General features: G+C 39.6%; 1 protein-coding gene across 7 annotated transcripts in view; it reads right to left on the bottom strand.

Moving 5' to 3' along the window:
• The window catches only part of Galphaq (G protein alpha q subunit), a 395,971-nt gene that overhangs the window by 283,901 nt on the left and 92,732 nt on the right, over window positions 1-19,338 (bottom strand). For all 7 annotated transcript variants that reach the window (XM_067137250.2, XM_067137254.2, XM_067137253.2 and 4 more), the window contains exon 3: window positions 8,253-8,407. In XM_067137250.2, coding sequence (XP_066993351.1) covers window positions 8,253-8,407 — 155 coding nt within the window. The remainder of the gene's footprint in view (window positions 1-8,252; window positions 8,408-19,338) is intronic.

Raw genomic sequence — 19,338 nt, 5'->3', positions numbered from 1 at the left:
ACTGTATATTTTTAAATCAGATTTTCTGTCTCATGACTTATTCTTTTAAATAAAAAACACACACTAGAAACCTTTACACCAAGCCTGTTTCAAAATCTTATTTGAGTGCCTATACAAAAACTCAAGCTTGGAAGCTTTATTTACACTAAATCTCTTAACTTTGAATAAACAACACCAAACATAGAAAAAACACATTCTAAATCTGTTGATGCTTGTTGTTTAAAGGGGCCTAAAATCTAAGGTCATCAGCTCATTATACACCTGTGGATGATGCACTAGCTGTTAAGAATTGCATAATTTTGTCCATTACCAACTTGCCAATGACACTTTCTTGAGATTTCCACCATTGCAGAGCAGACACACCTTGCAACACTTCATTCGTGAACACTGTAGGAATGAAGGGTTAAGATTTTGTTTGATATTTCAGAAGTATTCATAGAAATGAAGTTTCCACATATTTTTTCTGGGCAAATTGAAATGCACACTCCTGCTTGGATGGACACATTCTGAGTTAATATTGAATGAACAATGTAAGCCAGAAAATGTGGGGCAGCCAATGCTTGATAATAACATTTTTCAAACATCCTAGTTCTTGTGCCATCACTTCTAATTTCATAGACATGATACTGTATAGGCTTTTAGGCTTATGCTGTTTCAAGAAAATAAGGTGAAATTCTTTACGTTTCACAGAGAACTGTGCTCTCCATCCTAAGAAGAAATCTTGACTGTCCACCAGAAAGGCTTCTTAAACAAAGACTCTTTAAATTTATATGTTATAATAGAAGTGGAAATGGTACACTCATTCGCCACTACATGGCTCCCAGGGCGTGGCACAATGCTAGTGCTCGAAGCGGAAGCTGATCGAACCATCAGAATAATCAAAGCAGTTCACAAAACGTGTGTACGTAACATGACAGACAGGTGTATGGACATAGACACAAGCCTGGAATGAAACATCTGGCGACGAGGAACATACAAATTTGGAAAACACCGAGACGAAATAACAATAGTGAAGGGACAGGGAAGGGAACTAGCTACGTAAACCCTTGATGGCTGGCAACCAGGTATTACTTAACACATTGCGGACCGGGTGCACTTCACACCATGCACAGCCCTGTTCCCGGCCACTTTCTAACTACCTCTAAGCTGGAGTGCATGCATTCAAATAAACTGTCAGAACTTCACTATCTTTTGAAGGACTACTGCGTATTTTTCTAGTGGCCTTCCTGAATAGATGTTGAAATGCAGGGTATTTCTTGAAATATATTTCGGCTCATAGTTTTCGGAAATATGGGATTTTTATTAGGGGATCGGTTGGCCAGTAATCTTCCAGACATGATTTCTTCACCTGCCCTATCAATATACACAGAGCAATATTTTTTAATTTCCCTGATAGTGACATTAGTCCACTTTAGTGTTTTAGGGGATACGTTATGAGAATGTGAATTCTGCTCACAGTATAAGTTTGTCTTTTCAGCTACATACTGAAAATATTCCTCACCAATCATAAGTCCTGCTACTTGTCCTATGTTTCCAGATTCATTAGACCATACCTTTATACCAGCAGCACCTTCAAAATCATATAGCCTAGGTTCACTGTTGCCCATAACCCAGTTGTCAGAAAACACTACATTCTTTACAACATTTAGAATGTTTACACCCGCAACACATTAATCAGACTCGTTCTGCGCTACGAGTGTTTCACACCTTGAAGATACGACTATATCCTCGTCATCACTTGAAACATTTCCGTTAGAAGATATTTCATCATCGAACTCTAAATATTCAGCATCACTTAGATATTCGGAGCATGTATCAGCACATACTTCGCGAATAATTTCATCCTTGTCTAAACACGTGCGATCCCTGGGCGCTGCCATCTTGCATAGCTCTTCGAACTTTGTAAACATGTCGTCAGGAAATGCAAAGAAAATCTATGATATGAAGAATACTCGAAAAGAAATGCGACTATCGATTGTGTAGAACCATACATAACAGAGTTCTATCACCCCTGACCTCCAAATAGTTCCCGTATATCTCAAAAGATAGCACTAAAGTTCAGTCTGCTGGGTCTGCTGCTAACACGAGATAACTCGGGACCGGTCCGCAACGCTCGGCTAGGCAAACACGAGTTTTCTCGAGACCGGTCCGCAATGTGTTAATTGATAGCCGGTGTCCTTGTTGAAATTGTTAGGATTTCTACGTATTTCCACAGCTTTCTGTATGATCCTGGACCTGTAGTGTCTAGTGTGGATAAAAGCTCAAGCATCTTGGAATATGACACCATGACCCAACGATAGAGCGTGCTCAGCTATTGCCGATTTGTCTGGTTGGTTGAGACAAATATTACGTTCATGTTCTTTGATATGGGTAACAATGGACCAGCATGTTTAGCCGATGTATACCTTACCACTAGCACAGGGAATTTCGTATACCCCAGGATGTAAAAGTGGGGACAATTTGTCCTTGGTTTAACTCAGACTGTGAGCAATTTTAGTGGGGGTGCCAAACACTGTTTTTATATTGTGTTTGCAGAGGACCTTGGCAATTCGATCTGTGGTGTTGTGAATGTAAGGCAGGTAGGCAATTCCCTTCACTTCTTCCTTCTGTGAGCTTTGCTTGGTCGTTTCTCTAGGATGCAGGGCTCTATGAATCTGCAAATCGCTGTAACCATTACCCTTGAATGCGACTTTAAGCATGTCCATCTAGACCTGAATATGTGATGGTTCACAAATTCATCTCACCCTCTTGGCGAGTGTCGTGAGAATGCCTTTGTTTTTTGTGATGCACGGTGGTGAGAATCTGCATGAAGATAGCACTTTGTGTGTAGGCTTACGATAGGGACCGTATGTCCTAAGCAACCGTCCGGTTTCTTTCTCACTAGAACATCCAAGAAAGGAAGGCATTCGTCCGACTCCATCTCCATAGTGAATTTTATTGTAGGATGTTGCTGATTTAGGTGGTTTAGAAATAGATGAAGTTTCTCAGGACCTTCTGTCCAGACCACAAATGAATCATCAACATACCTCCACCATATCATAGGTTTGACGGGCACCAAACAATAGCCTCCTCCTCAAAATGCTCCATAAAGAAATAAGCCACTACGAGTGAAAGTGGACTTCCCATAGCCACTCTGTCCGTCTGTTAGTAAAAATTCTCACCGTACAAGAAAGCTGGAAGTCATGCAGTGGTAAAATAGCTTAGTAATCTCCTCAGAGAACAGGTGTTCAATGAGAGACATGACCGAGTCAATCGGCACTTTGGTGAACAAGGACTCCACATCGAAACTCACCAAAAGTGCATTAGGTTGAAGGGTTGTGGTTGACAGCTTGCTGACGAAATACCGAGAGTCTCTGACGTATGATTCAGTAGTCCTATGTGTGACTGAAGCAATTTGCTTAGGTATTTAGCCAGAGCATACGTAGGAGAACCTATCGCACTAACAATAGGTCTGAGGGGAACATCTTTTTTATGGATCTTAGGCAGTCCATATAATCTAGGTGGCACTGCATCCCCTGGGGACAGATGTTTAGTCTCCTCTTTTGGAACTGAAGACTGCCTTAAGAGCTTCACCGTGGCGCTGGACACACAAGTGGTGGGGTCACGTGAGCTCAGTCTGTAAACAGGCTCTGACAACATAGCCGAGATCTTATTCTTATACTCATCAGTGTCCATAACCACCGTTGCATTACCCTTATCGGCTAAGAGAATGGTCAGTTCAGAATCATCTCTAAGTTCCTTCAGAGCTCTCCTTTCGGCTCTTGTTGAACTGGGCGTGGATACAACAACAGCGGACCTTATGAGTCTTTCTTTATGGAGCATTTTGAGGAGGAGGCTATTGCTTCGGCGCCTGTCAAACCTATGATATGGTAGAGGTATGTTGATGATGCATTTGTAATCTGGACAGAAGGTCCTGAGAAACTTCATCTATTTCTAAACCACCTAAATCAGCAACATCCTTCAATAAAATTCACTATGCAGATGGAGTCGGAAGGATGCCTTCCTTTCTTGGATGTTCCAGTGAGAAAGAAATTGGACGGCTCCTTAGGACAAACCGTCTATCGTAAGCCTACCCACACAAATCGCTATCTTCATGCAGATTCTCACCACCATCCAGCACAAAAACAAGACATTCTCACAACACTTGCCAAGAGGGCGAGACGAATTTGTGAGCCATCACATTTCCAGGTGGAAATGGACACGCTTAAAGTCGCATTCAAGGGAAATGGTTACAGCTATTTGCAGATTTATAGAGCCTGCATCCTAGAGGAACGACCAAGCAAAGATCACAGAAGGAAGAAGTGAAGGGAACTACCTACTTGCCTTACGTCCACAACACCACAGATCCAATTGCCAAGGTCCTCCGCAAACACAACATAAAAACTGTGTTTGGCACCGCCACTAAAATTGCTGATGGTTATGAATTTCATGTTTTTGGTCCGTATTGAACAATATATAAGTAATAATAATAATAACTTAAATGTTTCCACCTTTTCAATACAATATATTCACAAGATTACAAAATTATACGGTACTAGTTTCGACCCAGGATTTCGCCACAAATGATCTTTGCTCCAATACGGCTGATGATGACCCCTAGATGGGTCGAAACTAGTACCGTATAATTTTGTAATCTTGTGAATATATTGTATTGAAAAGGTGGAAACATTTAAGTTATTATTATTATTACTAAAATTGCTCACAGTCTGAGTAAAACCAAGGACAAATTGTCCCCACTTTTACATCCTGGGTATACAAAATTCCCTGTACTTGCGGTAAGGTATACATCGGCCAAACATGCCGGTCCATTGGTACCAATATCAAAGAACATGAACGTAATATTTGTCTCAACCAACCAGACAAATCGGCAATAGCTGAGCACGCTCTATCGTCGGGTCATGGTGTCATGTTCCAAGATGCTCGAGCTCTTACCCACTTAGACACTACAGGTCCAGGATTATACAGGAAGGTATGAAAATACGTAGAAATCTTAACAATTTCAACAGGCACACCGGCTATCAATTAAGTAATACCTGGTTGCCAGCCAGCAAGAGTTTACGTAGGTAGGTCCCTTCCCTGTCCCTTCACTACTGTTATTTCGTCTCGGTGTTTTCCAAATTCGTATGTTCCTTGTCGCCAGATGTTTCATTCCAGGTTTCTGTCTATGTCCATACACCTGTCTATGTCATATGTTATGTATACACGTTATGTGAACCGCTTTGACTATTCTGATGGTTCGGTCAGTTTCCGCTTCGAGCGCTAGCGTTATGCCATGTCCATGTCCTGGGAGCCATCTGGTGGCAAATGAATGTACCATTTCCACTTCTATTATAACGTCTAAATTTAAAGAATCATTGTTTAAGAAGCCTTTCTCGTGGACAATCAAGATTTCTTCTGAGGATGGAGAGCACAGTTCTCTGCGAAACGTAAAGAATTTCACCTTATTTTCTTGACATGGCATAAGCCCAAAAGCCTATACAATATCATGTCTATAAGTACGGGCTGTGAAAGCATCAATGGCAACTTCTAATTTCCTTAACACTTGTAATTCCTCCAAGTCATACTTTCACAGCTTAATAGTACAATCACTTTTCTGAGTTACAACAAGAGCCAGTGCTATTGGTTTTAACACATTTAAAAAGTGTTGAGCATTTTGCTTTATTCGAAGGTCACTAACCTTTCTCTTAAAGGGATCTTGAATCTTGTCTCTATTTTCTTCAGAAATCTTCAGAAGTACTGGCCAATTTTTAATGTAAGATTGATGGCAGTCAGACAACTCATTCCATCAAACTTCCTGAAGCAGGATAAATGATTGTCCTCTTTCACTACTAAAATTTGCATTCACAAAATTATTATTGCAGGAGTATTTCACGGTTACTACTACAAATTCCTTTATTTTTGAGGCGTCCTTTGTAAGATCCTAGGAGAGAAGATTCAAAATATGAGCAGAACAGTCACGTAATTACATCAATATCTTCCCTTTCTTTCAGCGCACTCCTCATTTTTGCCATATTGCTTACATTGTCTGTAATGAAGCTTCCCTCATTATACTTTCATTCGTTCTCACAATTTTATACTGAATTTATTGCAAGTTCAATTAAGCAGTTGTGTGTGTTGAACTGTGAACTGTGTTGAACAGATGTAGGTTTCTGTTTACAACGGTCATTGTAATACACACGGGCTCATTATGCACATTTGACCATCCATCTAAGCTCATACAACCAAAAAATCCTTGAAACACTTATCTGTCTCTCACTTTGATGAACTTCTTAAGAAGGGGTCCAGCTACTGCAGCAGATCACAACATCCTTACGGGTCTTCTGAATTCTGAATGATTAATGGAGTGGAAAGAATTGTTTAGCATAACAGATTTTGCAACCTGTTTATTGAAATCCTCTTTTTGTTTTTCACTATTTTGGACAACAAAGTGACTAATCTGATTCTGCTTAACTTTTAGAGAGGGTCCCTCAGTGGATAGCTGATTCATAACTAATGATCGAAGGTGAAACTACTGGATCTGTCTCTGAATTTCGATCTTCATTGCCAGATGTTACAGGATCAACAATTTTTCCTAGCATTATCTTTTGAGCTGTTATATTTCTGAATATGTAACTTCATTCTATCAACTAATCCCTGCATTTCTAAACTGCATGATTTGCATTTAGCTTCCATGCCCTTTCCACTTGATGGGGAAGATTTTTTTAAATCCTCCCCATACTGGATCCAGTTTATGGCCTGGATTACTCATTTTAAAAACAACACACTCAATATAGCGACTCCATTAGAAAAATGCCTCAAATGAACTGGGAGACATGGTAAGCAAAAAATCTTGGAAAATGAGTACCTTTTCTTACATGAATGTCATCTAATGCCATTTAGCTTGGCTTAAAAAAGCAGTTAAGTTTCAATTGTTAATCAATACTTGTGCATTAAAGTCTACCGCGAGATCAACCACAATCACAGACCCAAGACTTGTTGCCAATCCTCGCCATCAACTTAAGATCGTTCTGATTTCTTTGAGCTCTGATGGTGTATACACTTTTCCCTTTTTATTAAGTCATAGCCCATATTGTACCACTTGACCTTCCCATTCTAGGGTTTGGTGTTTGAGATCAACCTTGTTTTTGGAAGCTAGCATCACATTGTGAACACACAGAAAGGGTTTAGAGTATCAATCACTGCAGGCCTGAAGTAACAGTCTCCAACAGAACGTTCAAGAAAAGTGGCGATGGGTCTGAGCTCATGTCGACGCCAACTGTAACGTCAAAGATGCTTCAGACAGCGGCACTTTTTGACACTGTGAAGCAGTTGCATCTAACTGACAACTTCAAGGCATCATGTTGTCAAAGTATTAGTTAAAGTAGTTCATGAGGTATATTTATGATCTCACCAGGAACCAAATTCAATCGCATGTTAACGCAATTACTTTTGCATCACATTGTAAAACCAGGACATTATATTTTAAACCAACACACAAGATAAAAATTATGCCAGTCAGCACGGAGGATATATCAACCCTATAGATAAAATATGCAAATATTCTGCATCATTTTGAAGTGATTAATAATTTGGGTGAGGCTTAAAAAAATGAATTTGTTAAACACAAATTTCATTTCAATGCAAGCTTTAATATTAATGTTATTGGTTTTATGTCTCATTAACTACTTTTATGGTTTCAGAAGACCACTGAAAGCTTTTCTCTTCATCTGATGTATTACTGTATACAGAAGAACACTGAGACAAACCTTCTCATATCCAACTACATAGAGATTTAAAATTAAAGATGTATCACATAAATTAAAATTTATCAGTTAAACAAAAATAAAATTTAAAACAACAATTCAAGTAAGTTTCTTTGATTACCAAACAAGAATTGTTATTAAAGAACAAATTCTTAACAAGTAAATTTATCACAGTTTCTATTCCATAAAGGAATTCAACAGAACGTACAATTCCTTGGCTGAATGGTCAGCATAGTGGCCTTCTATTCCCAGCTGGGTAAGGAAATTTAATCTTAAATGGTTGATTCCCTTCGCTCAGGGACAGGGTGACTGGGTGTCTTTGCTCTCTGAAACATTCCTGCAACTCATACACCACACACACAATCCTATCCTCCACCACCACAATAACTCGCAACCCATAAGCAGCAGATGCTGCCCACCCTCATTAGATCTGCCTTACAAGAGCTACACCAGGCTAACAATAGCTAAATTAAATTATTATTATTAAAGAGAATGACTATATCAACTCACTATTTTGCAGAGTCTGTTAACTGGTACTCCCGTCTTCGGTCATAACATTCCTGGATGCCCGCATCTCCCCATAAATCCTTGATAGCTTCCACATATGGACTTTCAAACGTCGTAACAGTCTCAAAATCCACACTTCGTATGAGTTCAGCCTTTTCCTGCACAGAGAAATAAAGGTATCATGTAAATTACAATTATGTTATCCACAGGAACACACTACAGTTCTTTTAAAGTAAGTTTTATTCAAAAAAAATAAATAACACTGGGATCTGATGTGTGGGTTCTTGTGAATCAAAGATAACAGCTGGGTAACTCCTGTGCTCATAATAATAATTATTATTATGTTCCATGTTAATTATTAGAAGTGGTAGGAAACTTTGTTGTGATTTCAGGTATGATTCTTCTTGCATTCTAATAGTTATGAATACCTCATCCAATAGTTAGCCACTGAGCAGTTGAAAACTTCACATAAATTATATTCTAGTAAGAATAGTAACAAGTTAGTTTCACATATTCCATCAAAGTTATTGTTCATGGGGACAAAGTATTACATCATGGGAATAGTTTTCATTGCACAGTTTTAAATTTCTTACGAATAAACTAATGAAGAAAGTCAAGATGCGAGTACAATGATGTGCCGTTAGTGCTAAACCCATACGTTTCTGTGGCGTGCTCACTTAGCAAAACCTTGCATGTAAAGTATCTGAGCAATTTAAGTAATTTGCATCAAGTTCAAGAGAGATAAAAAAGGGATATTTTACTTTTTCTATATAATATTGGTATACGGTGATGAAACATCTATCCCCTTCAGAAGTGGCTGAGCTGCACAAGCCCAGATGTCTTAGTAATGAGGAAACTGAATAGCTAAAGACATGCCTGGAAAAGCTAATTCTCAATTAATACTTTTTTTTTTCTTCAGGAAAAATGCTGTTTGAACGTCAGGTATATGGTTTGTCCAAGAGTGCAACACTGATCAAGGACAATGTTTATGCTGCACCCTTCATGGAGGGGGATGCTAGGTAACGCTACTCACAGGCGTGGTGTCAGTTACGAGAGACTGTACTACCGTCGGTAAAGATGTGTTGAGGTTGGTCGTGGCAATGTACAACATGGACCACAGTGTCCTACTTTATATATATTGTACAGTGTAATTAGTGTAATTAATTAAATTAGTTGTGAAATGTACATTCTATTGGCCTTCCCTTTGCACTTAATGAAGTACATTCATGTGAACTGTGGGAAAAACTAGGCCTCGTGCAATATGTTTAACCAAATCGAACATGAGACTGAACAAGTGCTGCCATCTCTTCTCTGTAATAAGCTCATTTTTAAACTGACCTAAGTCCAAACCAATGTATTAGGTTATATACAGCAAGTAGAAATTCTTGTGTTTCAAGATATCCATCATTAATACAAACAGTACATGGATATGTGGGGGAAACTATGAAGGACTGTATTGATCTTATCAAATGATGGGACAGTCACATGTAAAAATGTACAAAATGCCTTGTTTAGGTTTAGGTCAGGAAACAAACAGCTTTTCTTCAAGAGATGTAGTGGGAATCACGTTTCTGAGAACAGGTGAGTCACGTTTAGAAGAACATGACATTCTTTTGGCAAAAGATAAGCAGAAATAACAAACTCTCTTCATTCGTTTGTCAACAGAACCACTGTGTCCTGCTTTGGGAATAGTTTAAAAAAAAAAAGATAAACTGGCAGGAATATCTGGAACACACACTACTACCTCATCCTTAAAAAATGAAAGAAGTGGATCCCACTGGTCTAATAATCTGCCTAAACAGCTGGCTAGGGACAACCATCTTGTGCATACTTGCTTCAACTACTTCTTTGTTTCTTTTCTATGCAGCTATTAGTCCATTCTTGACATTATAGAAGCATTTTGAAAACACTTGATAATGATAGTAATTTTTTCCCATAGATTAACTCATGATTCCCAATCAACAACACGATCATAAGACAAAATAAGCAACAAACACAATTCACATTACTTCACAACCTCAACTTCGCAACAGGTGGCAATTAGTATGAAGCAAATTAAGTGGCAAATATAATTCACATGTTATTTCGTACGTACAACAAAATCTACGCTTTGTAATTAATTTATTACATGTAATAAATATCATTTTTGGTCCGTATTGATGATATTTGATTGAAATAATAACATTAAGTTATTTATTAGACCACCTAATCAATACAAAATCGTCTTGGATGATTTACATAAATTTGTTAGCTAAGAGTGGTACATGTTTCGCCTTCCCTTGGACTCCTTGGAAACTTAATGTTATTATTTCAATTTGTAATTCATTGTAAAGAACAAAAGAACTATTGTTTATGAAGGATGGTAAAGGTTACCAAACAAATCAATGGATTAAAGAACAAGCAAATGAATGGTGATCCAAGAGTTAAGTCTCTTTAGACATAAATCGACATCAACTGACTAGGATTCAGGACGCATCTTGTATTCCCAGTCGAAGACTGTAATGATTGGATTAATATAAATCAGAGCGATGTATCAAATATTCGTTGGTTACACAGCATGTATCGACGGTCGGCAGAATCTTGTTCTGCTGCAAATTTCAAAAAGAAGATCTTGGTACATAAAAATGTAAAATATTAGTTCATCCATAAAACCGTAAAACACAGTGCCTTTCTGTAAATTTAATCGAAAAACCATAAAGGTTGGCAGATATGCTTTAACACTATCACCAATTTCAAGAAGTAAGTTGGTAAAACTCTTCAGCCTTCAAATCGCTTTTAAGATGAATCCTCATACTGACTCGCACAGATAGTCCTTGGACTTTAGGCCACATGTAGGATGACCAGCCTGCGTGCCTCATGGCATCCAGCCATCCAGAATTTAAACCAACCCTATCAATGACCTCTTGATATACTTGATTTTGTTAGGTGTAGAGTTTCGTAACGTTTCGAGCAAGTAATTCAGAAAGCTGCACTACCTCCTAAGAAATTTATCTCAGGTTATTTATTTAGCGCATGGCTTATATAGGCAATATCAGTAATATATATATTTACAGAGAAAGTAATTTGGTGGTTCATGGTGTGGGTTACTGTAGTCACGTCCTAGTTCGTGAACCATGGGAAACAGCTGAGTGGCCTAGTAAGTGGTCCTGAGAGGCGGGATACCAGTTGCTATGGAATGGGAGTGGGCATCTCGGACATATTCTGAGTCATGGCCCTCCCTGAGCTCAGGCGGCTAGGACTACACAATCCACCGGTGGTCCATAACCCGTTGAGATCCTCACTTGGACTATGTGTAGGGTAGCATCCTGCTTCATGAATTTACCAAGCTCAAAACATTTTAAGCAAGCCTCGGACCTATGGGAGTAACGGACTCCCACTCCATTTGACAGGCAAGGGACTCCTTGGAAACAACTTGGCAAATGAAATGGAATTCGATGGGAGTTATCAATATTAAAGGGACTTATGGAAAGAAGAAAGTAAAACTGGCTGAGTCAGCAAAGAGGATGCATCTGGAAGTGCTAGGAGTAAGTGATATTCGGGTAAGGGGAGATAACGAGAAAGAGAGAGGAGATTATAAGGTGTACTTGACGGGTATTAGAAAGGAAAGGGCAGAGTAAGTATGGGGTAGGGTTGTTTATCAGGAATACCACTGCAAGCAACACAGTTTCTGTTAGGCACGTAAATGAGCGAATGATGTGGGTAGATTTGGCAGTTGGAGGAATTAGGACGAGAATTGTCTTAGTGTATTCACCATGTGAGGGTGCAGATGAGGATGAAGTTGACAAGTTTTATGAAGGATTGAGTGATATCGTGGTCAGGGTAAACAGCAAGGATAGAATAGTGCTAATGCGCGATTTCAATGCGAGAGTTGGAAATAGAACTGAAGGATACGAAAGAGTGATTGGTAAATGTGGGGAAGATATCGAAGCTAATGGGAATGGGAAGCGTTTGTTGGACTTCTGTGCTAGTATAGGTTTAGCAGTTAGGAATACATTTTTCAAGCATAAGGCTATTCACCGCTACACATGGGAGGCTAGGGGTACCAGATCCATAATAGACTATATCTTAACCGACTGCGAATTCAAGAAATCTGTTAGGAATGTATGAGTTTTCCGGGGATTTTTCGATAATACAGACCACTATCTGATCCGTAGTGAACTAAGTATCTCTAGGCCTAGGGGAGAGAAAGTGAAATCTGTCTGCAAACGAATAAGGATAGAAAATCTCCACAACGAGGAAATTAGAAGTACATGGATATGATTAGTGAGAAGTTTCGAATGGTAGACAGTAAGCAAGTTCAGGATATAGAGGTAGAATGGGTGGCATACAGGGATGCTGTAGTAGAAACAGCAAGAGAATGCCTAGGGAACAACTGTGTGTAAAGATGGGAAAAGGTGAACATCTTGGTGGAATGATGAAGTGAGAGAAGCTTGTAAACGTAAAAAGAAGGCTTATCAGAAATGGCTCCAAACAAGGGCCAAGGCAGACAGGATATCGTACGTAGATGAAAGAAACAGAACAAAAATAGTTGTTGAATCCAAAAAGAAGTTGTGGGAAGATTTTGGTAATAACCTGGAAAGGCTAGGTCAAGAAACACGGAAACCTTTTTGGACAGTAATAAAGAATCTTAGGAAGGGAGGGAAAAAGAAAATGAACAGTGTTTGAGTAATTCAGGTAAACTCATAATAGACCCCAGGGAATCGCTGGAGAGGTGGAGGGAATATTTTGAACATCTTCTCAACATAAAAGGAAATCTTCCTGGTGGTGTTGCGAGCAGCCAAGCTCATGGGGAGGAGGAAATTGATGTTGGTGAAATTATGTTTGAGGAAGTGGAAAGGATGGTAAATAAACTCCATTGTCATAAAGCAGCAGGAATAGATGAAATTAGACCTGAAATGGTGAAGTATAGTGGGAAGGCAGGTATGAAATGGCTTCATAGAGTAGTAAGATTAGCTTGGAGTGTTGGTAAGGTACCTTCAGACTGAAAAAAGCAGTAACTGCACCTATCTATAAGCAAGGGTACAGGAAGGATTGCAACAAATATCGAGGTATCTCATTGATTAGTATACCAGGCAAAGTATTCACTGGCATCTTGGAAGGGAGGGTGCGATCAGTATTTAAGAGGAAGTTGGATGAAAACCAGTGTGGTTTCAGACCACAGAGGGGCTGTCAGGATCAGATTTTCAGTATGTGCCAGATAACTGAAAAATGCTACAAGAAGTTCTAAAAGGGCAACGATTTCAAGATGACCAGAGTGTGGAAGACTGCATGCGCAACTGGCTGGTGGCACGACCCTGTTCTTTTTACAATGAGGGCATCAAAAAGCTGCCCATACGCTAGGACAAATGCATTTCCAAAGCAGGAAACTATGTGGAAAAATAAATTGTAATTGCCTTGTGTTTTTCAATGAATGAATTTGAATAAAAAATAAAATCACATTCATATTTTATCCCCCCTCGTAGTTGCTAATAAAAATTCTGAGTTTAATCTGACTAGTTAAAATTGTGTAAAATTAAGTCTGGACGAGACTGTTGGAACAGGTGACAAAAACTTGGACTGCAAAGGGTTAAGAAACATAAGACAATATTTTTAGTGATAAATAATAACTTACTAAAACGTCTTGAGTGGTGAGAGTGGTGTCTAAATTCAGAGTATTTAGTAGATAGGGGGATGGGGGGGGAGGAATTTAAATGTGTATGATCGCATAGGTCAGTTCGATTGGTCTTTTCTCTCGATTTAAATTTCCATAGTTTTTTTTAACCCTCTCCCGACCACATGTATACGCATGTTATCTCCAGAAATGAAAGTACAGTATTTTTTCTTAGGCCGTCATTTGAAAGTGCAGGCATTATTAGAAAAATCATATGATGATGATGAGGATGATTGTTGTTTAAAGGGGCCTAACATCGAGGTCATCGGCCCCTAATGGTACGAAATAAAGACAAAATGGAATGACATATTAGAAGTCAAATTCTCCACTGACCAGAATTCAAAAGCATGAGAACGAAGAATGAATGGATGGACATGAATTTAAAACAATCAGTGGATGCGACCCGCAATGTCGCACATTCATATAAACTGAGGTGACAAAAGAGTATTACTGACCAAGGGAGTACTGCTATAGCATAACACAATCGATTATGCGTGCAGTCAAAAGGGGGTCCTAAATCGAAGGTATCGGCCCCTCATAACGGTACTGATCGCTAGCAGAGTAGAACCATGGTATTTCTTCTGTTGCGGTACTAATCAAAAGTAGCAGAGACTTGCGGTATGCCACACATTATTGTACTACTCAGAGCTTATGAAATTCGACATATAATACAGACCTATGTTTTTCTCACTTTGCGGCGCCATTTACAGGCAACGCAAACCTATGGTGTTCATCACATAAGAGTACTAACCACAGGGACCTCTCCCTATCCCGTGGTGTTCCTCATATAGTGGGTACTAATCATAGGCAAGGCAGAACCATGGTAGCTATCATCCCATGGTCCTGCTCATATGGTGGTACTAATCACAGGTACTGCAAAAGCCAACCGCACGGTGCTCCTGTGTGCTACTAATCACAAACCAATTTCGTACCTAATGTAGTGGTACTACGCACAAGTAAAAGCGACCCTTGGTGTTCTCCGCGTGGTGGTACGAATCACAAGTAGTTTCATGGTTCTAATACAATCAACCCTTGGTCGCCCCTTTTAGTCGCTTCTCACGACAGGCAGGGGATACCGTGGGTGTATTATTCGTCTGTCTCCCCCACCCACAGGGGGGGTGTGTTTGGTCCGCGAGAGGTATTTTATTTCCCTCAAGTCCGCCGGCAAGCCGGTTAGGACCCCCCTATCCGCCACCTGGGACGCGCCACGTGGGAGTATCACCTCTCCCCCTACTACGCCTGCATAGCAGGTTCATGGAAATCATATTATACAAGAACCAACAAACATGGAAAAATAATTATTTCACCAAACAAAAGCCAACAATATCTAGTTTTTAAATGAATAATGATTTACTGCAGCCACTGACCATTATTAATGATACAGTAATAAGCTACAGTAATACAGATGTGCGGTTATTCCCTATACAGAACTTGGTCAGTGAGTGGCCTCTATTTTCACATCTTAACACATGGTATCCATCGCACGTCACACCACAGGCCTTGCATACAAAGTCTGGCCCTGGGTTCTTTCAGTCTGCATATCTTTATGGTGGAATCTGTGTACTGCTAGCCGGGTCACGAGATGGCGCATCTCATACTTGGACTTATCCAGTCTTCTGAGGTCATGGCATCAGAACTGTAGAAGTCTCGCCAAATCGCCATTTTTTTTTTTCCATTGCAGTTCGTTAGCACTTCGTTGTAGCTTTGCGTAGAACGCAAAGGCAGCTTCAGGCAAAGCTCCTCTCAGAGAAACGGCTCCCTTGTTAGCTCATATACTGTAGGTGAAGGCGTGTAGTTAGAAAGGCCGGATGCTTTTTTTGAAGTACGCTGCTTTCACTTTCTCTACTTTCCTAAGGCTGTTGACACCGAGATGTTCCCATACAAGTTCTAGGCCGTATGTAGCTGTTGGTAGTACTTTTATATGAAAGAGTTTTATCACTGTTGCCACAGACATCTTATACCTTTGATGTTATGTATCACTTTGACTGTCCTGTCTCTTGATATGTTGGCCAAAGGCATTTCCCTCAAGCTGCAGAGTTATGCCTACCCTCAAGCTGCAGAGTTATGCCTAAATTTTGAAAATTATTGACTTTATTCAGTATTCTGTTATTGACCACAATCTTGCCTCTTGCTGTTGTCTTCCTCCACTTTGAAAGGTCATGTGGATGTTGGTTTTTTTTTTTTTTTTTGCTTTATTTTCTCATTCATTTTTTTTTTTTCTTCTGCCCATTTAGCTAGTCTGTTGTAATTAGCCTGTAGCTCTTCGCAGGAAGGCGCGGTCAGTGACATGTTGTCTGCATGAAGGATCTGCATCATGTCTGATGTGGCAATTAAGACGAGGAGTGACCTCAGGGGGTCCACCTTGTAAGACTCCAGTCGTCTGATCTATTTGTGCCGAAATGGATACACTGTCCTGGATGCATACAATTTGTGTCAGGATGTCTTTTATAATGGCTGATATCAAATACAGTAGAGACAATACGCGACACTGAGCGAGATATCAAGGGACAGCTATTGGAGCTCTCTCTAGCGAGTAGACCTGAAAACTACTGATTCTGTCATAAGAGCACATGTATTTGTGTGTGAAGTTCTTAGTGTTATTTGTGCGTTTTCAGTGAGCTGACATAATTAAATAGTAGCGTGTGTCATTCCTTGATATCTCCTCTCAACATGAGAGGAAAGGTATGTGCTGTGTTTGGCTGCAGTAACTATGAAGTAGAGAAGAATGCGCAGTCGTTCTTCAGGTTCCCTCGTGACAAGAATATGTAAGTAATATTGTGTTTGCATATATATTCTTCCAGTGACAGAGATCTTTATAGTACTTCATAATCTTCTGACCTGCTCGACCCATATTTTAACTGGCTTAAAATGTAATACGCATATTTTATTGTATAGTGCAGCAGTTAACCTTCAATACCGATGTGTTGTTGTAGGTGTGATCTGTGGGTTTTGAAATGTCACAGAAGTGATTTGGATAAGGTGTACAATAAAGAAGGGACGTTACGCTTATATAAGAATTATAAGATCTGTTCAGATCATTTCCAGGCCGGGGCCGATGACCTTCGATGTTAGGCCCCTTAAAACTACAAGCAACATCATCATCAGCAGCATTTCCAGGCCAGCGACTTTAAAAATCCTCGACTATACAGCCAAGGGTATGTTACATTTTTACTCTACTTGTACGTAAATATTCCTCAAAGCATCACTATCGACAACATTTTCATACTTTTCTTTCTTTTATCCCTCTTCTCAGATTAAAGCCAGGATTGTACAGATTTTCTTTCTGTTAATAGGCTTCATGTTAAGAGGAAAATTGTCCAGCTATTAAATGTTAATTCATTGCATCATATGTGTAAGGAATGTGCCAATAATTTTATTGAGAAGTGTCTTAATGTGACGATACAAAATGTTTTTAAATGATAAAAAAGACAAATCCAACCGTAAGACTTCAGGAAGGAATGCTAAAGCTAAAAAAGTAACGCATAAATGAAAGATCAAGCCATTTCACAGCAGTCCATTTCACATCTTGTTTATATGTCTAATTTCAGTCTTTGAATAATAACCTTTTAAATAATTCTTCATTCATTTATCCAGAATTGTTTTAGCAACTTCGAAGTGAATATCTCAATAACACTTTCTTTCTAGACGTCATTTATTTACCCATTTCCGTATATACATTTCCATTGATATTTGAATTTAGCGCAATTTTTTTCAGGTCAAGTCATTAGGAGCGCCACCGTCGAATTGTCTCCCATGTTAGCAAGGCTAAATCCGTGTCGCATATTGTCTCTACTGTATTTGCTGATATGTAGTGATCCTCCTTGAAGAGATTTCCTAGTTTGGTTATGTGTACTTTCCTATTCACAGTGTCAAATGCTTTGGAAAAGTCAATAAAGATTACATGTAACTTTCCTCCGAGGGTCCTCAGTGCTTTCTCTATGTCTTGAATAAGGTATCTTATTGCGTGCAATGTAGATCAACCCCTCCTGAACCTGAACTGTTGATCAGCAATATGGTAGTCTACAAGAGCATTCAGTCGTTCTGTTAATATCCTGGTCATGATTTTGAACAAGGTGCACTCAAGGGCAATACCCCTATAGGCATTAGGGTTACCCGTGTTACCTTTCCCTTTGTACAGCATCTTAATATCTGATCGCCATCCCTCTGGTATTCTTCCTCTAGAGACATTCATTTACGAGGGTCGTCCAGATCACTTTTAGGAGTGGGGTGCTGCTTTTAAGATGTTCGCTGAAGATTTGATCAGATCCACAGGCTTAGCCATTGTGAACGTTTTTTAATGGCTTCCTCAATTTTTTCCACTGACCAGCTGGAAATTCAGTGTCATTTCCTCTTCTCGCTGATGATCTCTGGTAGGTCTGGTGTCTTTTGGTTGTCAAACCATCTGCATGTCATATCTAGTTTTTACATTGAATTCATTGTTATATAAGAGATTTCAACTCTCCTTGGTTGGTGAAACACCACAAAACAATTGATTTCACACAAACTCGGGTCACATTGTTTACCCTTACTGTTATATGCAGACTGCACACTTCTGCTGGATGGAGTGCTCCTTTTATCATAGGCACAAGACAACTTCTCACTCGACCAGAAACCTTCATTATAAGAATGTAACTGTTTGGGAGATGTGGTAGTAAGGAGACTTCTTTTCCTCCCTACTCGTTTGTAGCAAGTAAAATTACCTATCAGCTGATCCTTTCATTACCATGTCCTGTTTTCTTACTGAGCATTACAAAATTTTCAGGATTGTTGTTAGTACTAAGAAGGGCAACCTGCAATGTCTTCCCCAGCTTGCAAGGTTTGGGAATCACTTCGATTTAGTTTCAAATTTTTGGGAACTTTGAGGGCTCCAGGCCAGTCCCTTTTGTTTGTTCTTGCCGTTCCACAACCACATGTCTTGTGTTCATGCAGTATTGAGCGGAGTCTTGGTGTGGTGAAGAATATGTGGTGATTTTCCCCCCAGTAGGCCCTACTCAAATCCAGATCAACTTGTTCGCCTAGCAACAAATCCTTATTTCTCTCCTATTTCCCCCCCGATAGATTTCAATATCTACGAAGGGCGTACTATATTGTTTTACACTTTACTTTTTCTACCCAAATGAAGTACATTACACATCAGTTGTTACGTCCACCTTCTCAACATAATCTCTTTTGCCATCGATGTGTCGGTCTCTCCAGACTTAACTGAAACCATTCTTTCGGAGTGCTGTGTACCAATGCCTTGACAGCTGTGTCCAGTTCTGAAAAATCTGCAAAACGGCGACCATGTAGAGGTTTCTTCATGTTCCCGAACCTGGTGCCAAATCGGGAGAGTACGGTGGGTGTGGCAGCACCGTGAATACCATTTGATCAATGGCAGCCATGGAGCCATGTCTCATCACCAGTCACAAGCCTAGATATGAAGTCGGCTGGATCTTGATC

Source organism: Anabrus simplex, chromosome 1 (assembly GCF_040414725.1).
Source record: "Anabrus simplex isolate iqAnaSimp1 chromosome 1, ASM4041472v1, whole genome shotgun sequence".
NCBI lineage: Eukaryota > Metazoa > Arthropoda > Insecta > Orthoptera > Tettigoniidae > Anabrus > Anabrus simplex.
Note: the sequence above shows the minus strand (reverse complement) of the source record. Positions and strands in the feature narration are given on the sequence as shown.